Raw genomic sequence first — 27874 nt, forward strand, 5'->3', positions numbered from 1 at the left:
CGTAGTTTATGTGGCTAGTGTTTACCATGTCATCGGACACTGAGGAAATAGAACATTTCCATCATCAAAGAAAGATCTGTTTTAAAAAGTGACTCCATTCCCCCTGGTCGGGTAGCTCAGTTGGTTGGAGCTTCGCCCTGATGCACCAAGTTTGCAGGTGCAATCCCGGTCGGGGCTCACACAAGAAGGAACCAATGAATCCATAAATAAGTGAAACAAGAATCAACGTTTCTCTCGCTCGCTCGCTCGCTCGCTTGCTCTCCTTACCTCTCAAATCAATTTTTTTTATAAAAGATGTTTCCACCAGGCCTGCGTGGCTCAATGGTTGAGTGTCGACCTATGAACCAGCCAGGGCACGTGCCCAGGTTGCGGGCTCAATCCCCAGCGTGGGGCATGCGGGAAACAGCCAACCAATGATTGTCGCTCATCATAGATACTTCTCTCTCTCTCTCTCCCTCCTCCTTCCTCTCTTAAGTCAATAAAAATATTTTTTTTAAATAAAAAAGGACGTTTCTATTTTTTTTAAGTGGTGATTCAAGGCTTTTACTTTCTGATGGTCAGATTAGTTACTCTCATATACATTCATTTATTAACTGAGTAAACATTCATTAAGCATCTACAAAGCACTTTAGGGGAGGGGGCAGCCCAGAAGTGTGTTTTCCCAAAAGTCTAGGGAGGGAATTATTTTTAATCAAAAGAGGTCATAGGAGGGATAAATGGTGATGGACGGAGACTTGACTTGGGATGGTGAACGTACAATAGTGTACAGATGACGTATTGTAGAATTGTGCACCTGAAACCTGTATAATTTTGTCACCCAAGGTCACCCCAATAAATTCAATAAAAATAGAAATATTTCATCCTAGAAAAAAGAAAAATTTTATAAAAATAAATTTAAAAATGATATATGCTATGTACGTATTGTCAAACGAACTCAGAGTCAGGACTCTTTCCGCCGTCTCGCAGCCTATGGAAGCCTGCTGGGAGCAGGACTTCTATAAAGGCAAATATGTCTGGAAGGCCATTTTCTTCTGGCTATAAGCAGGGTCTCTGGGAGCACACAACTCTTCTTAAAATTGAAGGTGTTTAACCTAGAGATGAAACTGAAATCTACCTAGGCAAGAGATGTGCTTATGGTGTACAAGGCACAGAACTACACAGTGACACCTGGTGGCAAAGGGAACAACGCCAGAGGAAGCTGCAGAAACATAGCTTGTGCTCATGGAAACAGTGGTTCCTGGCAAATTCCTCGTCAATCTTCCTGCTAAGGCCATTGGATACAGAATCCATGTAATGCTGTACCCCGTAAGGATTTAGACTTATTGAAAAGTAAATAGGTAAAAGTGGATTTTTTTCCTTTTGTAAAAAAAGAAAAGAGAGTCTTTGGCTAGAAATGATGATTTATTAAGGGTCTTAGGGTTTGCCAATCATAAACACAACTAGGCAATACCCAGAGTTGTCTGAAGAAGAAAGAAAAGCCCAATGTTCCTATAGTAAAAAATATATTCTTGAGGAGAAGCAATCCTGCATTCTTAGCCTCTGGGTTGGTAATCCTCTAGGAGACTGGTAGTCTGGATAATGTCAGGTGGTCTGGTTATGTGAACATTCTTTCCTTAGTTTTTCAGGGGTAATCAGGGGTTTATCTGGAGGTCTTATGTGTGTCCAGGCTTTGATGCAAGACCAGAAAGTTCAAAAATTAAGTTCCCAGGCTAGTTAAAGCAAGAATAAAATCATTTCCTCATGCCTCAACCTACTTTATTTTAGTAATTTAGCAGCTTGACTATAGTGACTTCATTGTATTTCTTCACATATACATTTTTCAACAACTAGTTTTTTTAAATATATTTTTATTGATTTCAGAGAGAGAGGAAGGGGGAGGGAGAGAGAGAGAAACATCAGTGATGAGAGAGAATCACTGATCAGCTGCCTCCTGCATGCCCCCCACTGGGGATCCAGCCTGGGCATATGCCCTGACTGGGAATCAAACCTTGACCTCCTGGTTCATAGGTTGATACTCAACCACTGAGCCAGCTGGCCAGGCTCAGCAACTAGTTTTGAAATAAAAATCTAATGATGGCCTAAAACAATGCCTGGCACATGGTATGGGCTTGATAAAAATTTGTTGAATGAAAGGAAGAAGGAACCCTAGGCTATAGAGAACCTACCAGTGGCATTCCTGCCTCTGGGCTCTTACATATGCAAATACTCTCCATCACTTTCTACACCCTCTTCCTTTAGCTACTCACCATTTAGACATCACTTCCTAATAGCCAAAATCTGGGTTAAATGTCCCCTCCTAGGTGTTCCCTGGAGCACCACTTTACTGCCCTCCCTTGAGAAATGTATCTGCCTGTTTATTTATCACTAGACTGTAAGCTCCATGACAGCACAGGCTGCCTAGCACAGTGTCTGGCACATAGCAGGTGCCTTATATTTATTAAACTAGAGGCCCTGTGCACAAAATTCATGCACGGGGGCCGGGGTCCCCTCAGCCCAGCCTGTACTCTCTCCAATCTAGGACCCCTGGGGGATGTCTGCCGGTTTAGGCCTGATCCCTGTGGTTCGGGCCTAAACCGGCAGTCGGACATCCCTCTCACAATCCGGGACCACTGGCTCCTAAGTGCTCACCTGCCTGCCGGCCTGATCACCCCTAACTGCCCCCCCCCGATGGCCTAGTCACCCCCAACTTCCCCCCCATGCCAGTCTGGTTGCCCCTCACTGCCCCCCCCAGCCTGGTCACCCCTAACTGCCCCTCTGCCAGCCTGGTCACCCCACACAGCCTGCTGCTCAGTCGTTTGGTTGGCCCTCACTAACCCCCGCCCTCCCTGCCGTTCTGGTCGCCCCATGCAGCCTGTTTGGTCGTCCGTTCAGTTGTTTTGGTTGCGACCGAAACAACTTAGGCTTTTATATATATATAGATGAATGAAAGCATACTTACCCTCCATAGCTCTTATAACTATGATTATACTTTCCTGTTTCAATTCTGCCCTAACCAGTACTATTTGTCATCTTTGATTCATCAGCTTCTAATCCACATTGGTCATTGAAACTACTCATACAACAAATACTTAGTAAGCACCTCCTAGGAACCTGAGATATAGCGAGGATATAACAGGGAACAAGGCAGACATGGTTCCTGCCTTCATGGAGCTTACTAAAGGGATATTAAAGAAGAACACAAGCAAGTACCGAAGTGGTTACAAATTATGAAAAACCTACTTGCATACCTCCAACTTCATCATTTTTAATATTCCTATATGTGACTAATATTCTTCTTTTAAGGGTCGTTTGGATTCCATTCATTCAAGAAAAAAATATTTACCTTCTACTATGTGCAAGGCACTTTCCGAGATGCTGGAGACAACACTTGAACAAAATATTCACAGTCTCTCCTCACAGTCTAGTGGAAGAGGCACACAGGGAAGCGATGGGAGTGGTGGGAGGCTGTGGAAGCATTGTAGGCATGGAAGGATCATGGTTCTATTTGTGTTTTATCATAAAAGACCATTCTGCCCTGACCGGTTTGGCTCAGCGGATAGAGCATCAGCCTGGGGACTGAAGGGTCCCAGGTTCAATTCCAGTGAAGGGCATGTACCTTGATTGCGAGCACATCCCCAGTAGGGGGTGTATAGGAGGCAGCTGATTAATGTTTAGGAGGCAGCTGATAGATGTTTCTAACTCTCTATCCTTCTCCTTTCCTCTCTGCAAAAATTCATTAAAATATATATGTTTTTAAAAAAAAGATCATTCTGAAGAAGGATCGGGAGGGAGCAAAAGTGGAAGCAGGAGGCTACTGCAGTTGTCTAGGTGAGAGGTGGTGGTGGTTTAGATGATGGTGGTGGCAGTCCAGGTGGAGAAAAGTGAACAGACTCAAGAGATATTCATAAAACAATGTTTATGTTAGTAATATGTTTTTTTTAAATTGGGAACTCATCTGGATAAATGACATTCATAAGGTTGCATAGTGAATACGAGTCAGGCTCTGAATCAGACAGGCCAAGTTCATCATTTACCAGCTAGGTGACCTCAGGCAATACAATTAACCACTCTGTGAATGAGGGTAATAATAGTAAGTGCCTCATAGGATTGCTCTGAGGATTGAAGAAATCGTATGTGTATAAACCACATACTGTATATCTATCTGGCACATAGTAAACACTTTAAAATGTCAGCTATTTTTATTATTATTTTAGGAAATTGATCTCTAAACATCAGTCTGATTAAAATAGACAAATCTTTCCTGTGCCCCATAATAATCTCTTCTCCAGCTTAAGTGAAGGAGCTATCACCATATAATTGTGTGGGATTTCTTCTTCAGCTGTCAAGTCACATCAGGATCATTCTTCAAAACTCCACAAGAGAATTCATTTCCTCCTTGTATGTTTTCTTTCCTCAAACCCACCCCACCAGTAAATCTACTCAATTCAATTGAGTCCGCGTTTCTAAATTTAGACCCATAAAGCTATAATTAGCTTTGGCTTGTCTTTGAGTACTTTTGTGTTTGTCTTTTTGTGCATATTTCCCTAACTTCCCCACCCTTAGATGACCCAGTTAAGGAAGACATTGTGGGCACTTCTTTTGATACTTCTGTTTCATAAGAATGGGACACTGGATGAATACGGGTGTCACTTTCCCACCTGAATGGACAATTATAGTTTCTAAATGATTTTTTCCTCCTTTAGTGTTTGCTTTTATGTTTCCTGAATGGTGAGCAGATTTTTTTTTTTAAATGATACAAGGAGTGAGTATAAAGAGAAGAAAGAAGAACTAACCCTTCCAGGACTTGGGGGCTGAGCTGACCCTGGGTTGCTGTGTGTGCAACCTCTGCCAGTTAATGGGCCTCAGAGGAAGAGTGTGTGCTGTGGGTTATGCTAACAGGCTTTGGAGTAAGAGGCTTGGGTCTGAACTGAGACTCTGTCCCATATAGCTCTATACCTCTGGGTCCTTATGTGTAAAATGAGGATGACCATAATACCTACTGCTTAGGCTTGCTATGGGAAAATGAGCTACACCAAGCTGTGTGATTAGCCCATGCCTGGTTCAACGTAAGTGCTCAGGAAATACTAAGCTAAAGAGAAAAGAAAGAAAAGTGGAGAACCCTGGAAGCCAGTTCGATCAGTACTATGGTCTGAATGTTTGTGTGTCCCCTCCCTCCCACCCCCGCCCAAAGTTCATATGTTGAAATCCTAATGCCCTGTGCAATGGAATTAAGAGGTGGGGACTTGGGCAGGTGCTTAGGTCAAAAGGATGGAGCCCTTATAAATAAGATTAGTGCCTTATAAAAGAGAGCCCACAAACTCCCCACCCCCTTTCGCCTTGTGAAGATACAAAGAGAAGTGTGTGACCCAGAACAGGGCTGTCACTCAGCCATGCTGGCACCCTGATCTCAGGCCTCCAGCCTCCAGAACTGTGAGAGATAAATTTCTGTTGTTTATAAGCCACCCAGCCTGTGCTATTTTGTCATAGCAGCCTGAACAGACTGACATGAGCTAGGAACAAATAGCCATGTTAATTAGGGAGAGTATTATATTTAGGCAAATGTAACCAAATTAGAGACGTTGCATTTCTCAGGCACCAATATTTTGAGAAACCCCTTTTGCCTGTTTTTCTTCTAATGGGGTAATATTTGTCATTCTTGGGACTTAGGAATCACTCACTCCTGCTACACCGCTCCAGACTCGGGCTCCACAGGCTGTAGTCAGCCACCTTGTCAGCATTCCACAGGGCATGGCCAGCCTGTCATGGGATCGTATGGAAAATGTGACATCTGAGTCATCAAAGCATTTCTTGTCATCACCATTACTATCACCCCATCATCATTTGTGGAATAGCCCAAAGACTCCTTAAGAAATGGAAGGGCCCTGGCCGGTTTGGCTCAGTGGATAGAGCATCGGCCTGTGGACTGAAGGGTCCCAGGTTTGATTCCGGTCAAGGGCATGTACCTTGGTTGCAGGCACATACCCAGTAGGGCGTGTGCAGGAAGCAGCTAATCGATGTTTCTCTCTCATCGATATTTCTGACTCTCTATCCCTCTCTCTTCCTCTCTGTAAAAAATCAATAAAATATATTTTAAAAAAAAAGAAATGGAAGGAAGGAAGGAATAGAGAAACAAGTAAAGACAACCAATCACATATTGAGATTCTAATCTCAGTGAGCATATGTTTTAAATGTATTTTGTGCACTTATGATTTCTATTTTTATAGTATCAATGTAATTAGAGAGGTCTAAACTATACAAATTGGGGGTACAACCATGGTTCTACTTTTTTTAATTAATTGGTCTGGTTCCGCATAGCCAGAAGTCAGCATCTTCCTGTATCTGCTATTCCATATTGTGTCTGAGAGTGGGGACGCTAGTGTCAGATTGCCAAGCACCTTGGTGTCATCCTCTGTTCCTCTTTGTGTTTCATGCTGACAATGTGTCAGTGAAACTAACGGACTCTACCTCCAAAATATATCCAGAATCCAACTTTTTCTCACCATCTTTCACTGTGAATCTAGCCCAAACCACCATCGACTTTTGCTTTGTTTATTGCCTTCTAACTGGTTTCCCTATCTCCACTTTTGTCTCCTCCAGTCGGATGACCATAAGGCAGCCACAATGATCTTGCTTAAAAATTTAAAAAGGAGACCAGATAGTTCTATTCATCTGCTTAAAACTATCAGTGTCTTGTAGTCTCATTCAGAATAAAAACCCAATATCTCTTCCATGACCAACAAAGTCCTCCATGATCTAGACTCCACCAACCTCTCTACCTCTTCTACCATTGCTTTCCTCCTGGCCTGCTCTGCGCCAGTCCCTTTGCTTCCTCCTCTTTCCTGAAACATGCCCATCGAGTTCCTGCCTCAGGGTCTTTGCCCTTCCCTGGAAGGCTTTCTCCCAGATTTCCACTAACACCTTTCTTATCTCCAGACACCTGCTCGGAGTCCTTTTAGCTTCCCCATCACTGTCTATCTTCTCACTTTGCCTTATTTTTCTTTATAGAAGTATCCCACCTGATATATTATAGTTATTTATTTGTCATCATTCTCCTCCTGTTAAAATCAATCTCCAAGAGAATGCCTATTTTCTTCACTGCTGTGTCCCCAGGGCCTATAACAGTGCTTTGCCTATGACAGGTCTTCAATCAATATTTCTTGAAAGGAAGAAAGGCTGAATACACGCACCGAAAGAGGCTGATCCATGCGAAGTTGCTTGGCAGAGGGCCTGGCGCACCAGGAGTATGAGCTCTTATTATATGATGTGTCCAAATTCCAAGGGGCTATTCAACCCAAAGAAGAGAGGGCAGTTTTCCCCCCTAATATCTCTCTGGCTAACCAGAGAGAACCGAAGTCTGGTCTGTCCACTACTGTTGCTGTTTCCTGCTGCAAATAATAATAATAATAAAAAATGTCTACTGCAGTAGAGCTTTGCACATTTCTCCTGGATGCTTTTCTAATCGGCAAGGCTGTCAGGTCTGGGTCCCCACACAGGTCCAGCAGGAACCTATGAAGCCCGCAGTGACCGGAACAAGGACTGTTTTCTGGTACGTGCACACCCAGAGACGCCACTCTGAACCTTTCTTCCTGTTGACGCTACTCTCAACTGTGTGAAGCAACTTTTTTTTTAAAAAAATTGACATACTTGTAGTCACATGAAATTGTAAGAAACAATGCAGAGAGAACTCTTGCACACTTTTTCCAACTTCCCTAATCGTTAACTTTTGCAAAACTACTAGTATAGCATACTATCATAGTCAGAATACTGACCTGGGTACAAGTTTTACTTGTATTCATTTGTGCTTGTGGTTGTGTGTGTGTATATATATATGTATAATATATATATATATATATAATATATATATATAATATATGTATATACATATCAATCTCCAAGAGAATGCCTATTTTCTTCACTGCTGTGAAGAAATATTATATATATATATAATTTGTACAATGTCAGTTCCTGTATCCACCACCACAGCCAAGATACAGAACAGTTCCAACAGCACAAGGATCCCTCATGTTGCCCTTTAATAACCACACCCACTTTCCCTCCACATCTCCCCATCTCCCTCCTCTTCTCCTAAAACATCATTTTCAAAATGTTACATAAATGGATACACACACACACACACACACACACACACACACACGTATACAATATGTAACCTTTGGGAATTGGCTTTTCTCCTCACTCAGCCTACTTCATCTAAATTGTTGCATGTATCAATAGTTCCTTTCTTTTTATTGCTGAGCAGCATGCTATACTACATATGTATCACAGTTTGTTTAACCACTCAACCTGTTTAAGGTCATCAGGGCTGATTCCAGTTTTTGGCTACTATAAATAAAGCTTCGATAAACATTCAAGTATAGATTTTTGTGTGTGAACGTAAGTTTTCATTTCTCTGGGATAAATGCCCAGGAGAGTAATTATTGGGTCATATGGTAATTTCAGGTTTAGTGTTTAGAGAAAATACCAAAAACAAATTGATTTTCAGAGCGACTATACACTATTTTACATTACACAAACAAAGTATGCATGATCCTGTTTCTTTACACCATTATCAGCATTCATTGTTGTCAGTTTTTAAAATATTAGCTATTTTTATAGTTACATAGTGTGAAACAATTAAGAAAAAAACATAGCATAGTTCTCCTAGGAAAACAAATCTACATTTCCATAACAAAGAGAGACTATCTGATTGATGCATTTGTAGGCCAATTCACCTTGTCTTTGTCTAACTAAGATCTAAGCGACTTTTATTGAGGTAACTTTTCTCTGAGCCAGCTGGACGGCTCTAAGTGACCCAGACTCAGGAGAGACTGATATTTGATGGTTGTATTGTTTAATTAAATGATCATCTATAAGTGTACTGGCAAGAGAGGGCCTGTTTATAAATACTTACGATACATGCAACAAGTTTAATTGTATGCAAGGGAAGCACACTGTAGTTGTAAATTTCACAGAGAAAATTGCAAAATGACTCTCAACTTCTTTTTATTGTACCTCAGAGACAGCTCTGGCCACAGGGTAGAAAATAATGACAAACAAAACAAAACAATTTGTGGGTATGACCTACTCTGATCCTGGAAGGCCTATTTAACCCTGTCAACACTTTTGTGAAATCTCACTGTTGACACTTTTTTCTGATTGAGGCCCAGTTATTCTCTAGCCAAGAAAGGGAACTTGCCTGAATAATGCTGGTTTAGATGTCTGTTCTCTTTTTGGTCACTCTCTCTTTTCAATGCCCCATATTAATAATCTCTTCTTTCCTAAATAAATGGGATCTCTTTCTCTCTCTTCCTGTGAAGATAAAACCGAGAAAAAAATAATTAAGTATCCATTTTATACATTTAATTAAGGAAAGAATATTTGTTTAAAATCACTCTTACTCTCTATATTCAAGAACAGTGCCAAATAGATGGTAAGGGGCTCAATACATATTTGTTGAATGACTTTTGAATGAACCACACATTTTATATTTCATTGTTTGATAGAGAGTTAAGTGAAGGTTATAGGTATGGGCTTTGGAGTCAAACACACATGATCAAAACTGGGCCTTTCCACTCATCAGCTTCATGATCTTTCTGGGATGCACTTTTCTTGCCTGTAAATATTGTTTACTACCCAGAGATACAGTGAGGATGAGAGGCAATAATACACTGAAATATTTAGCATAGGGCATGCACCCAACAATTTTGGCTATGATTATTACTTCTGGTGCCTATTAAACCACCAGAATCTGAGCTCTCAAAAGACAGTGAATGGATATAACTGTTCAAACTTTTGTCTCTGCCCCAGCCCAGAGCACAGAATCAGGTACATGGTAACCATTACTCAATATCAGTGTGTTGAATTAAGGTATATATGTATGCATTGCATTTGTATGGCTGAAATCAATGCCTCACACATTCATGGGTTGCAAATGAGTCAGTTCTGTGCATAGGATGAATGCTACTGAATAAAGTATATGGAAAATTCTAGGCCATGGCTACTGACCAAATTTGAACGGCTATTTAGCAAATGAATGAGCCAGGCATGGGAGTGGAATTGACTATAGTATGTCCTCCTTCCACTTCTGGAAAAGCAACTCTTCTACAAATGCTACTTTTTAAAGATATAGTTGGGTTAATATCTACATTCAAAGCAGTAGCCCTAATAAGTATAGAATGTAGTCAGTCTAAAAAAATAATATAGTAACATCACAATTTGAAAAATAAAAGAAAAAAAGATTATTCGGGTCCCCACACACAAATATTACTGTGCTCATGTCTGTTCTACTCTCTGTAACGTTCTTGGTTAAATGATGCCCTGGGTGATAGAAGCCAGTGTCTCAGCAACCTCACCTCTAAAACAAGGCCCTACAAAATTTGTTCTATAAATACATTCGAAAAGTACTTTGAAATTCTTGCAGAGGAGCGATTTATTGTGATAAAGGCAATTCCTGTTCCATTTCTGTCATACTATCAAGTTCCTGTCTAGCTTTAGGCCTAATCAAATCACTTTTACGGAAAAGAGTCTTGGAGAACCAAGATGGCGGCATCAGTTAACGCCGGAGTTTGCTGCCTTGAACAACTACCTCAAAAGTGAAACTAAAAGACGGAACGGACATCACCCAGAACCACAGGAACGCTGGCTGAGTGGAAGTCCTACAACTAGGAGGAAAGAGAAATGCATACGGACACTCAGAGGAGGCGCAGTGCTGAAGTCAAATTCTGAGGTGCGGAGTGCGCGGAGCGGGCTGGCGGCGGAGGGCGCAGTTGGCGTTTTCAATCGGGAGGGAGTCGCAGACTCTGAGCTCCAGATCCGGGCGAGTCTTTAGGGACCCAGACTCAAACGGGAGAAGTGGGACTGTCTGGCTTTGGTCAGAGCAAGTGCAGCTTTCTCTCCGAGCTTTGCAGCGGGTGCTGGGACTCAGAGAGGCAGAGCCCCTGGGGACAGGACTGAGAGCCGCCATCACTGCTCTCTCCGGCCCACCCTGTTGATCCTGTGCGACCTGCTCCGCCCAAGCCCTGCACAGAGGCATTTGCAGGATAGCCTCAGGCAAACGCCAGATTAGCACCTCCCCAGAGGACAGAAGTTCTCTCACTGCAGACACAGCTGATTCTCACAGCCACTTGGCTTGGAGTTCAAACCCTCCCTGGAATTAGCTACAACAATCAAGGCTTAACTACAAGACTGCGCACAAAGACCACTAGGGGATGCACCAAGGAAGCATAACAAAATGCGGAGACAAAGAAACAGGACAAAATTGTCAATGGAAGATATAGAGTTCAGAACCACACTTTTAAGGTCTCTCAAGAACTGTTTAGAAGCCGCCGATAAACTTAATGAGATCTACAAGAAAATTAATGAGACCCTCGATGCTATGTTGGGGAACCAACTAGAAATTAAGCATACACGGACTGAAATAACGAATATTATACAGACTCCCGACAGCAGACCAGAGGAGCGCAAGAATCAAGTCAATGATTTGAAATGCGAGGAAGCAAAAAACACCCAACCGGAGGGGCGGAATGAAAAAAGAATCCAAAAATGCGAGGATAGTGTAAGGAGCCTCTGGGACAGCTTCAAGCGTACCAACATCAGAATTATAGGGGTGCCAGAAGATGAGAGAGAGCAAGATATTGAAAACCTATTTGAAGAAATAATGACAGAAAACTTCCCCCACCTGGTGAAAGAAATGGACTTACAGGTCCAAGAAGCGCGGAGAACCCCAAACAAAAGGAATCCAAAGAGACCACACCAAGACACATCATAATTAAAATGCCAAGAGCAAAAGATAAAGAGAGAATCTTAAAAACAGCAAGAGAAAGAAACTCAGTTACCTACAAGGGAATACCCATACGACTGTCAGCTGATTTCTCAACAGAAACTTTGCAGGCCAGAAGGGAGTGGCAAGAAATATTCAAAGTGATGAATACCAAGAACCTACAACCAAGATTACTTTATCCAGCAAAGCTATCATTCAGAATTGAAGGTCAGATAAAGAGCTTCACAGATAAGGAAAAGCTAAAGGAGTTCATCACCACCAAACCAGGATTATATGAAATGCTGAAAGGTATCCTTTAAGAAGAGGAAGAGGAAGAAAAAGGTAAAGATACAAATTATGAACAACAAATACACATCTATCAACAAGTGAATCTAAGAATCAAGTGAATAAATAATCTGATGAACAGAATGAACTGTTGATTATAATAGAATCAGGGACATAGAAAGGGAATGGACTGACTATTCTTGGGGGGGAAAGGGATGTGGGAGATGCGGGAAGAGACTGGACGAAAATCGTGCACCTATGGATGAGGACAGTGGGTGGGGAGTGAGGGCGGAGGGTGAGGCGGGAACTGGGAGGAGGGGAGTTATGGGGGGGGGGGGAAGAGGAACAAATGTAATAATCTGAACAATAAAGATTTAATTAAAAAAACACACACAAACAAATCACTTTTACATTTCTCTCTTTTAAATCTGTGTCATTTTGGCATAACACTTTATCTCCTTAGGGGAAATAAGTATGGGGGGGGGGGGGCTGTAGATAAGCATAAAGGAAGAAGCGGAGGAGGAGAGAGGGAAGAAGAGGCAAGAGTTGGATGTGAGAAAGCTCTGGGCTTGTTGTCAGAAGATCTGGATGCTACCCTGCTCCACCTGCAGACATGTGTGATTCTGGGGGACCCACTCCGTCCTGTGCTTTTCCCTCATTTGCAAAGTTGGAGAGAGATGTCAGTGAAGGTGGCTTATTAGATGATTTCTAAGTGCATTTTGTTTTTTGTTACTTTATGTCAGGAGGTGAACCCATTGAAGCCAGCAAGCCAAACCCTGTTGGTACCTGTTTCTGTATACCTGTGAAGTGAACTTGGCTTTTACACTTTGAAATGGTTGAGGGAAAAAAATGTCAAGAGAATAAAATGTTGTTACACATGAAAATTATCTAAAATTGAAATTTCCATATAAGTTTTATTGGCACACAGCCATAGTCCTTTGTTTACATCTTACCTATGGCCTGTTTCACGCCAAGAGGGCAAAGGTGAGTACTTGCCAGAGACCTAAGGCCCACAAAACCAAAAATATAGCCCTTTACAGAAAAAATTTGCCTACACCTGCTCAATGCATATTTTAGTTTACCTACTTATTTTGGGTTGACCCATCTCTTTGATATGCGGTATGTGCTCATCAGGTATTTTTCAAAATGCCATTATTATAATGCATAATCCCATAAACTGCCCAGCTTCTTAAGAAGAGGGACTCTGTTTTGTTCACAATTAGAATCCTAGCGTCTTACACAGCGCAGGCATATAGCAGGTGCTCCGTATTTGTTGTTGAGTAAACATTTTAACACCAGTGCCAAGCCAATTTCAAAATTCCATAAGGAATTTCTCAGCTAGTGCAAACGAAGTTGCCTACTTCCGTAATATAGGTTTTTTTAAAATGTAAAAATCTTGCTTACTTGACCAAAATTCTCCCTGCAAAAAGATCCCCACTAAATTTTAGGCATGCAATGAAAAGAGAATGCAAAAAAAAAAAAAAATTGGAATAGTTTTTCTGTCTAAATAAAGCATTTATATATTTTTAAAAAAAACTGGTAAAATTGAAATGGCCTCAGCCTTTTACATCCGTGCGCCACGTTTTTAAAATGACGATTATTGGAATCCAAGGCATGGTTGTCAGGACATTCTTCGTAATTTAAGCAGAGCGGCAAAAAATGCAAGCATATGTGCCGAGCAAAATGAGTGTAAGGGGAAAAGGTAAAATTTTGCATTCCTTGCAATGTGAACGTGTTGCATGCTGTGTTGCAGATTTACTACAGCTGAGTCATTTCGGGACACTAAGTGTGTGTTTCCAGGAAAAAGGAGAGGAAGGAACAAGGCTGAGGGGCTCGCCGGGTTCCCCCGGGCACTCCCAGCAGCAAACACCGGTATTCCCGAGCGGGCGGCGGCGTGGTCAAAAAAGGCGCCACGGCCCCTTTAAGAGGCACAGCACCTTCTCCAAGATACCATCTTGCACCAGGAGTTCAAGTAAGCTCTCCACCTACCTTGATATATCCTCCTTAACTGGGTACGACTGGCCGGCAGGGCAAACGAGCCTTCTCATTGGCTTTGCGTGCACGGCCCTCTCTCTTTTATTGGCTCTTGCTCCCGCCACTCGGCGCTAACTTCCGCCCTCCTGAGCCGTTGAGGTAGGTTGAGTGAGGGCTCTTGGGTTAGTTCCTGTTAGGCCCCGGCCGGGGGAGTAGGTTGAAATCTCTTAAGATGCCCGGTGGGCTGGGGCACCGGGGGCTGTGAAGAAGGCGTGAGGGGGCGACGAGGGGAGACCGCGGCAGGCCCGAACGAGAGCGGCGGCCGAGCCCGCCTTCCCTGCACCATGCTCATAGAGGATGTGGATGCCCTCAAGTCCTGGCTGGCCAAGTTACTGGAGCCGATGTGAGTGAGCCTGGCTGGGCCGGGGCCGGCGAACGTGGGCGTTGGGGGCCCGCGGGACGCGGGGGGAAGGGAGGCGGCGTGAGGGAGGGCGCGGCGGAGGGGCCGCGGTCGGGAGGTCCCGGCGTCTCCTCTGTAGTACTATCACCATTGAGGGGGGAGGGGAGAGGAGGGAGCGCCAGGGGCACGGAGACCGTGTGCTGTGGGGCCTGTCGGGAAGGGGGGCGAGGGCTTGTTAAGTCCAAGTCTTGGGGTGCTACCGGGGCAGCAGGAGCAGCGAGGGGACTGGAAATGTTGCTGACTGAGAACTGCGAGGGAGAGCAGGGCTATCGAGGGATTTTTAAATGTGGACATTGGCATCTCGAAGGGAAGAGCAGCGTAGCCAGGGCTTTACAGACAACATTGTTCCGGAACTAAAAGATCTGGAAGCGGCGAGTGCCGAGGAGGGCCTTTTCAAAACCGGGCAGAAAGGGAGGGGAGGGGTACTGAGGGCTTTACAGAGATTACCGATAAGCCCTTAAGAGTCTAGGAATATTAAAGTATTTGAAAACACGGGGGGTGGTTGAAAGGGCAATGTAGGCATTGGGGGAATTATTGGGAAGCTGATCAATATGATAAAGGTTTTTAGGGATTTCAAATATTATTGATGAGTTGATAGTACTAGGAGAACTGATGATCTTTAAATATCATTGGGGCTTGGGGGGAGTTGAGGTTTATGCGTTTGATTGGGGGTTACCCTGCTACCTAGCTTCGGAGGAGGGGCTGGAGGGAGGGGTGTGTGTACCTGCGGGATCTCGCGGTTTCTGGATGCGGCGCTGGAGGCATGGAGGGCGTTGCAGAAAGAATAGGAGTTTTGTACATATTGTTGAAAGATGGAGAGGGCAACTGAGGTGGAGGGTTATTGTTGAGGTGCTGAAAAGAATGAGGGGCTTGTTTTAAAATATATATCCTGGGTCGTATTTGGGACCCATGAAAGGGAGAGCAGAGGTATCAAGTTTTTGTGGGTTTTGTAACCATTTTAAGGGGGTGGGAGTGCGTATATTTGGGACACTGAGGTTTGCATAGCTGGTCCCCAAAACACATCTCCTAGACTCTTCTAGGACCTAGGGAAGGCGGGAGGGCAGGGCTGGAGAGACATGCTGTCCTTCACCCTCTTGGGGGAGAGGGCATGGAAAGCAAGGGAAAGGGTGGTTTCCCGCCCCCTCTTCGTTTCTGGGGCTTATCTTCCTGCTGAGGTGAGGACTTTCTGGCTGAAGGAAAGGGGGTAGAGGAAGCGATGGGCGGGCTTTGCTTCATTAAATCAGATCATTTGCGTGGCCAGATTGAGTTTTTCAGAGGTGGAAGTGTGGAGATGGGGTAAAGTTGGGGCTGTTGAGAAAGCTACTTCCCTGTTGATTTTTTGGTCCTCCGGAGAAATCTTGGTAACTAAACCTCTGTTGTTTCTTGAGGTGAGATTGGAACACCTAGGGAGAGTCATGGGTAGTCCAGTGTGTCAGCCTTGTGAAGGCGGGATGCGTGAGGGAGGCAGGCTTAGGGAATTTGGGTGTCTGAAGTGGTATTTGCTTTCTGAAGATGAGGATGTGAGTAGAACACAGGTGTGAATAAATGTGCACCAAGGGCTTCTGAGTTTTACATTAGTGGTGGTCAAGTTTTGTTGCTGTTGTTTTGTTAATCCTCACCCAAGGATATTTTTTCCATTGATTTTCAGAGAGAGTGGAAGGGAGGGGGAGAGACACAGAGAGGGGAGCATCCATGTGAGAGAGACACATCCATTGGTTGCCTCCCGCACATGCTCCGACCAGGGCCAGGGATCGAGATCGAGCCTGCAACTGAGGTACGTGCCCTTGACTGGGAATCGAACTCGGACCCTTAGGTCCCCGGGCCCATGCTCCATCCACTGAGCCAAACCGGCCAGGGCAGTGAGGTCTAGTAAAAGTGAAAATGACTTATTGGGGCACTTGAAGTTGTGTAGAAGAATGTGGGCCTCCTGGATGTGCATCATACTTTTTCTACAGTACCAAGTTTTGGAACACAAAAATGGAGATGGAGTGTGATACAGTTGAGAAATAGTGAAATTGATTTAGTAAAATTGACCATATTTGGAAAAGGCTGAAAAAAAAGAAAAATGTCTGTTTAAAAATTCTTTACCTCTATGCTCTTTAATGTTTAAGAAACCAAAAACTTAACTCCGGCTGTTTATGTTGTCAGTGTGTGTGTGTGTGCGTGTGTGTGTGTGTAACAGTTTTTCATACAAGCTCTGATTTCGTTTGTTGGTAGAGATCATTTTAAAAGTATTAAATGTGTTAAACATTTTTTTTTTTTTACATATTTTTATTGATTTCAGAGAGGAAGGGAAAGGGAGAGAGAGATAGAAACATCAATGATGAGAGAATCATTGATCGGCCGCCTTCTGCACGCCCCACACCGGGGAGTGACCGAGCCCACAACCGGGCATGTGCCCTCCACCAGACTTGAACCAGGAACCCTTCAGTCCAGCTCGACACTTTATCCACTGAAAAAGTTTTAAATGTATATTTTATGTCTTGGGTAGAAGGTGACAAGTTTTGATAATATAGTTGTGTGTGTGGTTTGTTTTTTTTTTAAAGATCCCTAAAATGTTTCTTAATGTCAAAATTTAGTTTGAGTAGGAAGTTAAATCTCCTAAGCCTCTTTTCACTTGGCTTTTTGGGCTGTTTATATTGGTAAGTTTGTAGATACGTAGTAATTTTCATGGGTAAAAATTACCTTTCAAAATGAATATTTGAGTTTAGTTTCCCCATTTGTTTTCCGTTTATGTTCAATTTAAAGCACACATCATGTTTCTATCTATTCTCTTTAATTTTTGTTACTTTTTTAGGATTAAAAAGATCTAGAATTACTCCAACTTAGACTTAATATCGAGGCATTCATAGAATTAGAAAATAAAAATACTTATTTTTAATTCACATAAGTAATGGTTTTGGATGGAAGTGTTATGAAGAAATAAATGCAGATATCACATGTATTTTCATTCTTAGTATGTTGTTATGGGAGATTATTTTTGTTTGTTTAGACATCCTAAAATGTAATAAATGATATGCTAAAGAGGGATGTATTTGTAAATTTACTTTTTGCATATTCCAGATTTAAGAAAATTTTCATGGCTGATTGGCATGTTGCTACAACATACCATTTCAGAGCAGTTGTTAAGTTTTCAGATAAACGTAGTTGCAGTGGCTGTGTTGGAATGGTACGGTGGCACATGATTTCCCACTGCACTTTCTTGTTTAACTTAATTTCCAGTTAACTAAATTTATGGAAGTTTTTGAATTTTTAGGTGTTTTTAAGCATATTACAGCTTATCACTGGTAAAACAAAGGCATGTAAGGGCGTATTTCTAAACCAATCCAGTTTACATGTGATTATTCCCTATAGACAAATTAGAAATACCATATGTTGTTAAGAGCTCACCTGTTACCTTCCATGCCATCTCTATTGCCTTCCAAATAGAGATGTGGGACATATCTATTATTGTATTAGAGGAAAGACAGAAGGAGGGAGCCTAGAAGAAATGGCTTCTTAACTGGCTGGGGAAAACCCAGTACCATTTAAAAAAAATACATTTTATTGATTTTTTTTTTTTACAGAGAAGAAGGGAGAGGGATAGAAAGTTAGAAACATCGATGAGAGAGAAACAGCATCGATCAGCTGCCTCCTGCACACCCTCCACCGAGGATGTGCCTGCAACCAAGGTACATGCCCTTGACCGGAATCAACCTGGGACCCTTCAGTCCGCAGGCCAATGCTCTATCCACTGAGCCAAACCGGTTAGGGCCCCAGTACCATTTTTGTTGGCATCATAAAGGGGAGAAAAACCATATTAGGCAAGAAGTTTCTATCTCTTTTCCTACTGCTGCATGAACAGACTGAATTCACAGATCTTTTTTGGGGGCCTCATCTTTCTTCACTTTAAAAATATGCTATGCCAAAACCGGTCTGGCTCAGTGGATAGAGCGTCGGCCTGCGGACTGAGGGGTCCCGGGTTCGATTCCGGTCGGGGGCGTGTGCCTGGGTTGCGGGCATGTCCCCAGTGGGGGATGTGCGGGAGGCGGCTGATCGATGTTTCTCTCTCATCGATGTTTCTGACTCTCTATCTCTCTCCCTTCCTCTCTGTAAAAAATCAATAAAATATATTAAAAAAAAAATGCTAGATATCCTAGTCATAGAGGCCGTGTAGGGATTATGCACAATTAGAAGATGCCGTAGTTTCTTTCTATCAGAAATAACTTCATTTTAAGTATGGGAACCCCTTAAAAAGTAAGGTCCTAAGTGAATGTTAGGGATAAATAACTGAATTTCTGCAAGTTTAGAAAAACTTCAGGCAAGCATTTTTCAGTAACACACATTCCTACCAAAAATGTCTTTAATGGGGAATGTTTTAAGTTACTTACATATTATATATTAAATATATAAAATCATATGCAATTCACTACTGCTTGTTTGGTTTATTGTAAAAATAAGTCTTTTTAAAAAAGCGTTTGTAATACTTGTTGGAGAGTTGCATCCATCCATCCATCCATCCATCTATCCTAGTAGAGCATCATTATGTGAATCAGGCCATTTAAGTTCTAGTTCTGTGTCTCAAATTCACTGTGGTACTTCGGAGAAATTGTCTAACCTTTTTCTATTAAACAGAGTTAATTTTATTAGCCTTTTACCTACCTCATGAACATGGTTTGAATATTAATGATGCAGACTTAGTGCTTTGTGTACCTCAGAATCATCATTAAATATAAATGAAATTTTGTGGTTTTGAAATATGAAAATATGCTGAACTCTTTCTGCAAAAATATTTTACTTACTAATGTTAAGCACCACTGACTGCCACTTACAAAATAATAAGCAGTCTAGTGCATGACAGAGCTAGAGTCTCATTGCAGGCTAAATAGGCAGGAACAGGAATTGCTAATGAAAGCCACAGTCTTCATGTGCAGTTTCTGTGAGTACAGGCCATATGTACTTTGTGCATGTACTAGGAGATTGAATATATTGCCTTCACTGATGGAAAAGCAGCAATAAGATGCAGAGACTGAGATTATTTTTTTGGTTCATATTTATTGGTTCAGTGATCATGGAGGGCATACTTTGGTTTAACTCTATAGAGTTTACATGCTGCTATTAAGTTAAACTCTGACTAGTAGTCTCTGAAGTTGCTCAAATGGTAGGAAAAATGATCACCTTGCAGCTGTTAGACCTGACATCCCTGATAAATAAGCTACTAGGGTGAAATGAGTATTTTGGAGGTGTGTTCTTAAGGTTGAGAAGTACTGATAATTTTCTAACGTGTACTTAGTGGCTTCAAAGAATTAGTTTGCCTTTAAAGTGCTGTGGGACCTGTTTAAGGAGACCATTCACTGTTTCATAGAAAAGGACATATTTTGACCAGACGACTTCTTGGCAAGTTTTATTATACTAAGTTACGAACATATTTGTTCTTATGTCTTTTGGTCTGGCTCCTAAATATGTCTGACTTCATTCTTCTGGCCCAATTGCTATAGGCTAAAAGCGAGAAGTTGCTTTATATCCCTGTGTCCTACCACTGTCTTCTCTCATTCACAGTGTTGTTACTTCATTATTAATCTCCCTTTTTAACCATTTGTTATTTTGTACTGTAATTATTTGTTTTCATACTCATCTCTTGGCCAGTGACTGTAGGGCAAAGTCTTGCTCAAAGTAATTCCATTACCTAGCAAGATGCTTGGCACTTAGTAAATATTCAGTCAATGTTTAAATGGATGCATGTGCTCATATGTAAATTTAGGTTGGTGGACAATTAGAAAAGTAAGATTTTTAAAAAATTATCCTATTTTCTGGGTATGCTTAGTTGGTGACCACTGCTCTAGAAGCCATAGTCCAAATGTCAAAATGATGTTTGCAGCTGACAGATGTATGTATATATATTTTTCCCAAAACAATCTATGGGTATTTCATTTTACATTGTGTTCATTCATGAAAACCCTTAATTAAGGGAAAGATGAAAGCTTCTATTTGAAAAGAAGTATCAATATTTGTGTTATCTTTAATATGTGTTAACATTTTTTAGAACTTAATAGTTATGTACACTCTTTGATAAAATAAGCTCAGATTTTACTTATTTTTCAAATACTGTCTTAAATATATTTTTATAGATTTCAGAGAGGAAGGGAGAGAGAGAGATAAAGCATCAATGAGAGAGAATCACTGATCAGCTGCCTCCTGCATGTTCCCCCCCCCCCCCCCCCCCCCCCGATCGAGCTGCAACCCGGGCATGTGCCCTGATGGAATCGAACTAGTCACCTCTTGGTTCCTGGGTTGAAGCTCGACCATTGAGGCACACTGGCTGGGCATCCACCACTGCCTTATTAAAGGAATAATCAGAACACAGATCTCAGGGGCAGACTTTTTTTTTTTTTACTTTTTTTGTAAAGTAATAAGAGCATTATTGTATTACAGCAAATATAGAAAGGAGAGAAAAGAATAAAAATTTGGGGTGTATTTATTTCCAGTTTCTCTTCAGTGTATGAACTTTCTTGAAGATGTCAATAGATTCAAATACACTGTTTTTTTAATCTTGATTTCTCCAATTGACTTTACATCAAAAGTATTTTTTATATTTGTGTATTGCTTTTTATAACCATCACTTTGGATGCCTAATTTATAATAATAAAAGTGTAATATGCTAATTAGATCAGCCAAACGACCTTCCAGACGTTCTTCCGGATAAAGTTGTTCTGGACGAAGCCAGGGCTGCAAGGGCTGAGGCAGCCACTGCGGCTGTGAGGCCCGAGGGCCCCTTGCATGAATTTTGTGCATCAGGTCTCTAGTGTTTCATAAACATTCAACAATAAGAATGGTTACCTTGACTTTACCTTTTCTGTTAAAAATAATGCTGTTTTTATGCAATAAATGTATATATTTTTAGTTTGTCTTAGGTACCAGCAGTATTTCCTATATTTGGCTTCATCCTGAGACTAATTTCCCATAAGTACAACTACTATGCAAGTCAAAGAATGTGAACATTTTTAATGGTTGTAGATACACATTAGGATCAGGAGGTCTTTTCCCCTTTGGCTCAATAGTGTATTCATTAATTGTCTTATCTCTGAAACAGAAACTACACAAAGGTAGAACTTAAAATTGAACCCATATTCAGAAATATGTAGGTTTTTTTCCTGAAAGTGAAAAAAGTTTAAGTAGTCCTGGCTTTTCCCTGAAACAAATAGACTATAGTGGTTTATTATTAGTATATAAGGAAGGATCTTTACTCTTAGGTTTTGGGATTGGGTATATATGTTTGAAGTCTGTAAAGCTGATTACCAGCTCAGCAGATGTGTCATATCTGCAATGGAAATTTCATTAAGGAAGAGAAAGGCAAATTTAAGGTTTTTGCAAGTAAGACATTTTTAGGGTGATATTTCTGTTAACTTCCCCTAATAAAAATTAATCCTAATTGCTTTTTATTTTTTAAATGACTTAAAGATAGATTACTGAGACATGTTCTTAGAACATTGTTATGCAAGATATGAATTTTAAGATCCTTATACATATATTTTTTTACCATTGATTTTTGTTTTTTAAGAGAGTGGAAGGGAGGAAGGAGGAGAGAGAGAAACATCAATGTGAGAGACACATCAATTGGTTGCCTCCCGCAGGCACCCCGACCCAACCTGGAGACCAAACCTACAACCTAGGTATGTGCCCATGCCCTTGACCTGGAATCCAACCTGCAACCCTTCTGTCCTCAGGCCAACACTCCAACCATTGAGCTATGCTGGACTTTACAAAAATAAAGTCCTTGTATTTGTAACTTCCATTAAACTTTAGGAACTTCTTTTGTTGTTGTTTTTTAATTGAAAGGAACTATTGGTTGAGATTTAGGACACATTAATTTGACATGTAGATATACATAAGAAAAGAGGCCCTCTCCCTTCATCTTTGAAATCAATAAAAATATATAAAAAAAGAAAAGTGTATGTGCTGTGAAAAAGATTTTACTTGTGTGGAATTGCACCTGAGTTTAGTTCTACGGGTGTTCTGTCTACCTGATCTTCAGTGGATCACTTAATTTGTCTAATATATGCAATTATTGGTAAAATGCATAGTTGATTATGCTGTTAAGGCCTTTTAAAGACTCTAGGACCATGGTCGGCAAACTGCGGCTCGCGAGCCACATGCGGCTCTTTGGCCCCTTGAGTGTGGCTCTTCCTAAGCCAGTGATGGTGAACCTTTTGAGCTTGACGTGTCAGTATTTTGAAAAACCCTAACTTAACTCTGGTACCGTGTCACATATAGAAATTTTTTGATATGTGCAACCATAGTAAAACAAAGATGTATATTTTTGATATTTATTTTATATATTTAAATGCCATTTAACAAAGAAAAATCAACCAAAAAAAATGAGTTCGCGTGTCACCTCCGACACATGTGTCAGAGGTTCGCCATCACTGTCCTAAGCCTTAGGAGTACCCTAATTAAGTTAATAACAGTGTACCTACCTATATAGTTTAAGTTTAAAAAATTTGGCTCTCAAAAGAAATTTAAATCGTTGTACTGTTGATATTTGGCTCTGTTGACTAATGAGTTTGCCGACCACTGCTCTAGGAGAATAGTAAATTTAGACGGTATTATTTATTACCTTTTTAAATCTCTTTGTTTTAATAGAAGCCCCTTTTTGTCTAGAAATGTGTATATCATAGGCATGGATCCAAAATTTTCAAATCTGTTTTCTAAAACTGGAGGCTCAGTGCATGAAATATGTGCGGGGTCGGGGAGGGGGGGAATCCCTCAGCCTAGCCTGCACCCTCTCCAATCCGAGACCCCTTGGGGGATGTCTGAGGGCCTCTCGCAATCTGGGACCGCTGGCTCCTAACCGCTCACCTGCCTGCCTGCCTGATCGCCCCGAACCAACTCTGCCTTCAGCCTGATCGCCCCTAACTGCTCCCCTGCTGGCTTGATCATACCCTTACCGCCTCTGCCTTGCCCTGCACCTGGGACCCGGACTTCCCTCCGTCTGGCTGGCTGCAGGCACCCAGGACCTGGGCCGGCTTTGCCTGGGCCACAGCCGCAGGTGCCTGGGACCGCTGGGCGGGCGGCTTGTCCCTTTCCCAGGCCACAGGTGCAGAGGCAGTCGCTGGCACCCTGGACTGTGGGGTGGGCGGCTTGTCCCTCTCCCAGGCCGCAGCCCCAGCCGCTGGTGCCTGGGACCACGGGGCGGGCAGCTTGTCCCTCTCCTGGGCCACAGTCTGGCTGGTCCCCATTCCTCTCTCGCGAGTTCATTTGTGCCTGGCTGGTCCCTGTTCCTCTCTCGTGAGCTCATTTGTGCCTGGCTGGTCCCCATTCCTCTCTGGTAAGCTCATTTGTGCCTGGCTGGTCCCCATTCCTCTCTGGTAAGCTCATTTGTGCCTGGCTGGTCCCCATTCCTCTCTTGTGAGCTCATTTGTGCCTGGCTGGTCCCTGTTCCTCTCTCGCGAGCTCATTTGTGCCTGGCTGGTTCCCATTCCTCTCTCACCAGTGTTGAGTGTCTGAGCTGTTAACGGCGTGAGGGCTTGATGACTATTTGCATATTAGCTCTTTATTATATAGGATATGCTTATTCCTATATGTAAGCAGAAATGAATTTTCATAAGCTTTGGTTACAAATAAATAGCTGAATGGTTTACTCTTCCTAGGTATTACTTCTTGAGTAAGAGAAATAATAGGTGGCCCTGCATTTGTTTTGTAATCTACCAAGGATCTTAGACATATGTAGATTTTTGTGACACACATCTGGATGTCTTGTTGGGCTAGTATTAGCATGCTACCATAGTTACTACAATATTGTCAGTTTTTGAAGTGTATATGGTAAGGGGCGGCGAAAGAAAAAATAAGAACAAACATAAAAGTACAGAAAATTACAACATAAAATTCCCCAATGTGTTTAAGTTTCACCATTCAGTTGGTGTCAGTTGTTATTTCAGACTGGCAATTTCTCTCCTAGCGCACTTTATGGATATATATATATATATATATATATATATATATATATTAGGAATTATTAATTTAAATGGTCCTATTCCTTTGGCTATAAACATTTTTGTATTTGGTGCAGAATTCTATCAGTTATTAATAATTAGTTCACTCACATTAAATATTTAGAATCTGTGATCACTCTTTTCTTGGTGTTTTGTCTTTTTCTGCTCTTTGAATTTCTCATAACTGTTCATCTTGAGTTTTAGCACTGTCACATCAAAATGTATTTCATCAGAAGAGGCCTAACTCTGCATTTGTTTTAGAGTCTGAATAGTAAATATATGTATAAGGCATCTGTGTATGTTTAACCCACCTAATTTATCCAGTAATCTGAATGTTTTGCCTGTTTTTCACTAAGAACCCAAATATTCTTACCCAGCATTGTACCATCAGGTCATGAGTCTTTCTGAAGAGTCTCGTAATACTAGAGAAAATAACATTGCCTCTTTATGCCATTTCTTATTTTTAAAAATCCTTTTTCTTTTTGTGCTTAGAATATTTATCTTATCCAGGATCTGAACTTTCTAAGTAAAGGTAGAAATGTGATACCCCCCTCCCATTTGAAAGTTGATTAGAATTATACTGATCAAATATCTTCGTGTTCTCAGGAGTGAAATTAGGTCTACCTACATATCTCTTTCTTGAGGTTTTTATGGAATAGCCAAAATGGGCATGGTATGTGTAACATTTTTTTGAAGCTGAAAATGCTGTAAATCCATATTTAGAATTTAGCAATTTATATTTTTTACTTAAGAAAAATTGTAGCGCCGAAACTGGTTTGGCTCAGTGGATAGAGCGTCGGCCTGCGGGCTAAAAGGTCCCAGGTTCGATTCCAGTCAGGGGCATGTACCTGGGTTGCGGGCATATCCCCAATAGGAGATGTGCAGGAGGCAGCTGATCAATGTTTCTCTCTCATCGATGTTTCTAACTCTCTATCTCTCTCCCTTCCTCTCTGTAAAAAAATCAATAAAATATATTAAAAAAAAGAAAAGAAAAATTGTAGCTTTCTTTTAAATTGCATGTTTTTATTAATATGTAACTCATCATCTTTAACACTTAGTCTCTCCTTGTACACTTTGATCCTTGCCCATAATTTATTTTTATTAGGTCTGAATTTTGTAAAATTGACAATCGTTGAAATTTGCTCTCTTAGAACTTGGTGCATAAAGGTACATAGATGTTTTAAAAACCTGCCTTTCCCACAAAATGTTAATACTGGCAATGAAAAAATTCTATTTTATTGAATTATGAACTTTAGAAAAATAGACTAGAAGGAAGTAAAGGTACTTATGCTTAGTCTTTCTTTTGTTTGCTGATCTCATGAAGTTGGAAATGATTGATACTCTTGGAGCTGAATCTAACTTTCTGTTTGACAGTGGAGGCCCAAGGACTGTAGAACAAGATTAGTTGATTGGAGTGTTTTACAGGAATATGATCACTTTGCTTGCATATTGATTTTAATTACTGTCTTTCTGAATTTTTTCATTTTACTTTTACAGCAACCCTATGAAGCCATACAAGATAATGTGTTACTTAAATGTACATTCATGAGGAAAATAGAATATTAAAAAATACGTATATTTGCAACATAAAACTTTTAGTTTCATGTAATGTAGATTAAATGTTAAGTCTGACAGATTGCTATATGTCAGGAGTTGGCAACTCAAGGATCATGTGCTGTCCTGGCATAGGAGATACTTTAGGTTGTCAAAGTCAGGTTACTACTGACTAGGGCAGTGATGGCGAACCTTTTGAGCTTGACGTGTCAGCATTTTGAAAAACCCTAACTTAACTCTGGTGCCGTGTCACATATAGAAATTTTTTGATATTTGCAACCATAGTAAAACAAAGACGTATATTTTTGATATTTATTTTATATATTTAAATGCCATTTAACAAAGAAAAATCAACCAAAAAAATGAGTTCGCATGTCACCTCTGACACATGTGTCATAGCTTCGCCATCACTGGACTAGGGGAAAAAATAGTGAAGTAGGTAAAGGTTATCTCTGCTGCCCTCCCACCACTTTCTTAACCTTTCTGTGCTGACTCCCAGATATTGTCTCTCTTGCTTATAGCAGCTAAAGTATTTACCAGTAATATTTAAGGTGCCAAACTTCTATTCTCACTTTTAAGAATAAAAGATCCTTAAGGTACTCACTGAGATGATTAACAGTGGAGTCGATCTCCATTTTTGGATGCTGGTTCCTGGGGTTATAGGGACTGGGGGAAATTGTTGTTACTTTTCCTCCTTCCTCATTGGTCCCATGGAACAGATAGCTCCTGAAGACATTGACTGTTTCTATAGGCTGGGAGTCAAGCTGAAACTAAGGGTCAGTTGCCACCTTTTTCTTATTACCATTGAGAAAGCAAATACAGATTTAGTTAAAAATTCTGGGTGTAATTAGAACATTGAAAGTAGGAGACAAACTATTTTATGAAAATAAGCCGAAAAGGAAACACTTACTTGCACTACATGTATGCTGTGTGTTATAATAGTCCCCTGTGTTTGCAGTTACTTTAAAGTTTTTAGCTTTTCAAAATAGGGGTGACTTCATTAATGATAACCATTTGAAAAAATTGTTTAAAAATTTTTATATTTTCTCTATCTAACTAGATGTGATGCTGACCCTTCAGCCTTAGCCAACTACGTTGTCGCACTGGTCAAGAAGGACAAACCTGAGAAAGAATTGAAAGCCTTTTGTGCTGATCAACTTGACGTCTTTTTACAAAAAGGTAATTACTATGGACCTTTTGTCACGTATTTAAGATTTTCAATTTAAAACTTCTTGATAAAATCTTGAACATATAAGCTTGAAAGGAAAGAAATTGCCAGGGTCCTTTTATACTTGAATATATCCATTCATACCTAATTATTTATCACTAGAGGCCTGTTGCACGGAAAGTCACGCAATAGGCCTTTCTCCTCTGGCTGCTGGCACCGGTTTTCCTCCGGCGCCCAGGACCCAGGCGTTTGGTCCGGCCGCAGCGAGGCTTGGCTTCTCCGCAGCGGAGATGCCAAGCCTCTTCAGTCTTAAGTCTTCACTCCGGCCGGAGCCTTTGCCTGCATATGCAAATTAACCGCCATCTTTGTTGTGTTAGTTTGCATAGTCACTCTGATTGGCTTGTGGGTGTAGCGGAGTGACACCAATTTACATGTTTCTCTTTTATTAGTGTAGATATATTTTGGCAGAACTGGTTTTTCCTTCTCTGTTTCTTTCCTATATTGAGGCAGTGGTAACTAATGCATTTTTAGGTGAGTGGGTCCTTTGCAGCTTGTGGCAGATCCTAGTTGATGGTGGGGGGCGGGTAACATTTGAAGCATATTGAAGCTGTTTATTCTTAGTGTTTATTAAGGCAGTGAAGCTTTCTGTTTCGCCCCCCCATCCCCTTGGCTGGGGCTTTTTGATATCCAAGAAGAGGTGGCATGTTCTTCTCTTTGTGCCTTTAACT

General features: G+C 41.3%; 1 protein-coding gene across 3 annotated transcripts in view; it reads left to right on the plus strand.

The window, feature by feature from the left end:
* The first annotated feature begins 14144 nt into the window (after positions 1-14144).
* The window catches only part of RBM27 (RNA binding motif protein 27), a 66807-nt gene continuing 53077 nt past the window's right edge, over positions 14145-27874 (plus strand). For 2 of the 3 annotated variants that reach the window (XM_081091196.1, XM_081091197.1), the window contains exons 1-2: positions 14153-14399; positions 27039-27157. In XM_081091196.1, coding sequence (XP_080947322.1) covers positions 14341-14399; positions 27039-27157 — 178 coding nt within the window. In that variant the 5' untranslated portion in view covers positions 14153-14340. Of the gene's footprint in view, positions 14400-27038; positions 27158-27874 lie in introns of all 3 variants that reach the window. The other variant, XM_081091195.1, reaches the window with a different exon arrangement.

The sequence above is a fragment of the Myotis nattereri genome (genome assembly GCF_964212035.1).
Source record: "Myotis nattereri genome assembly, chromosome: 5".
NCBI lineage: Eukaryota > Metazoa > Chordata > Mammalia > Chiroptera > Vespertilionidae > Myotis > Myotis nattereri.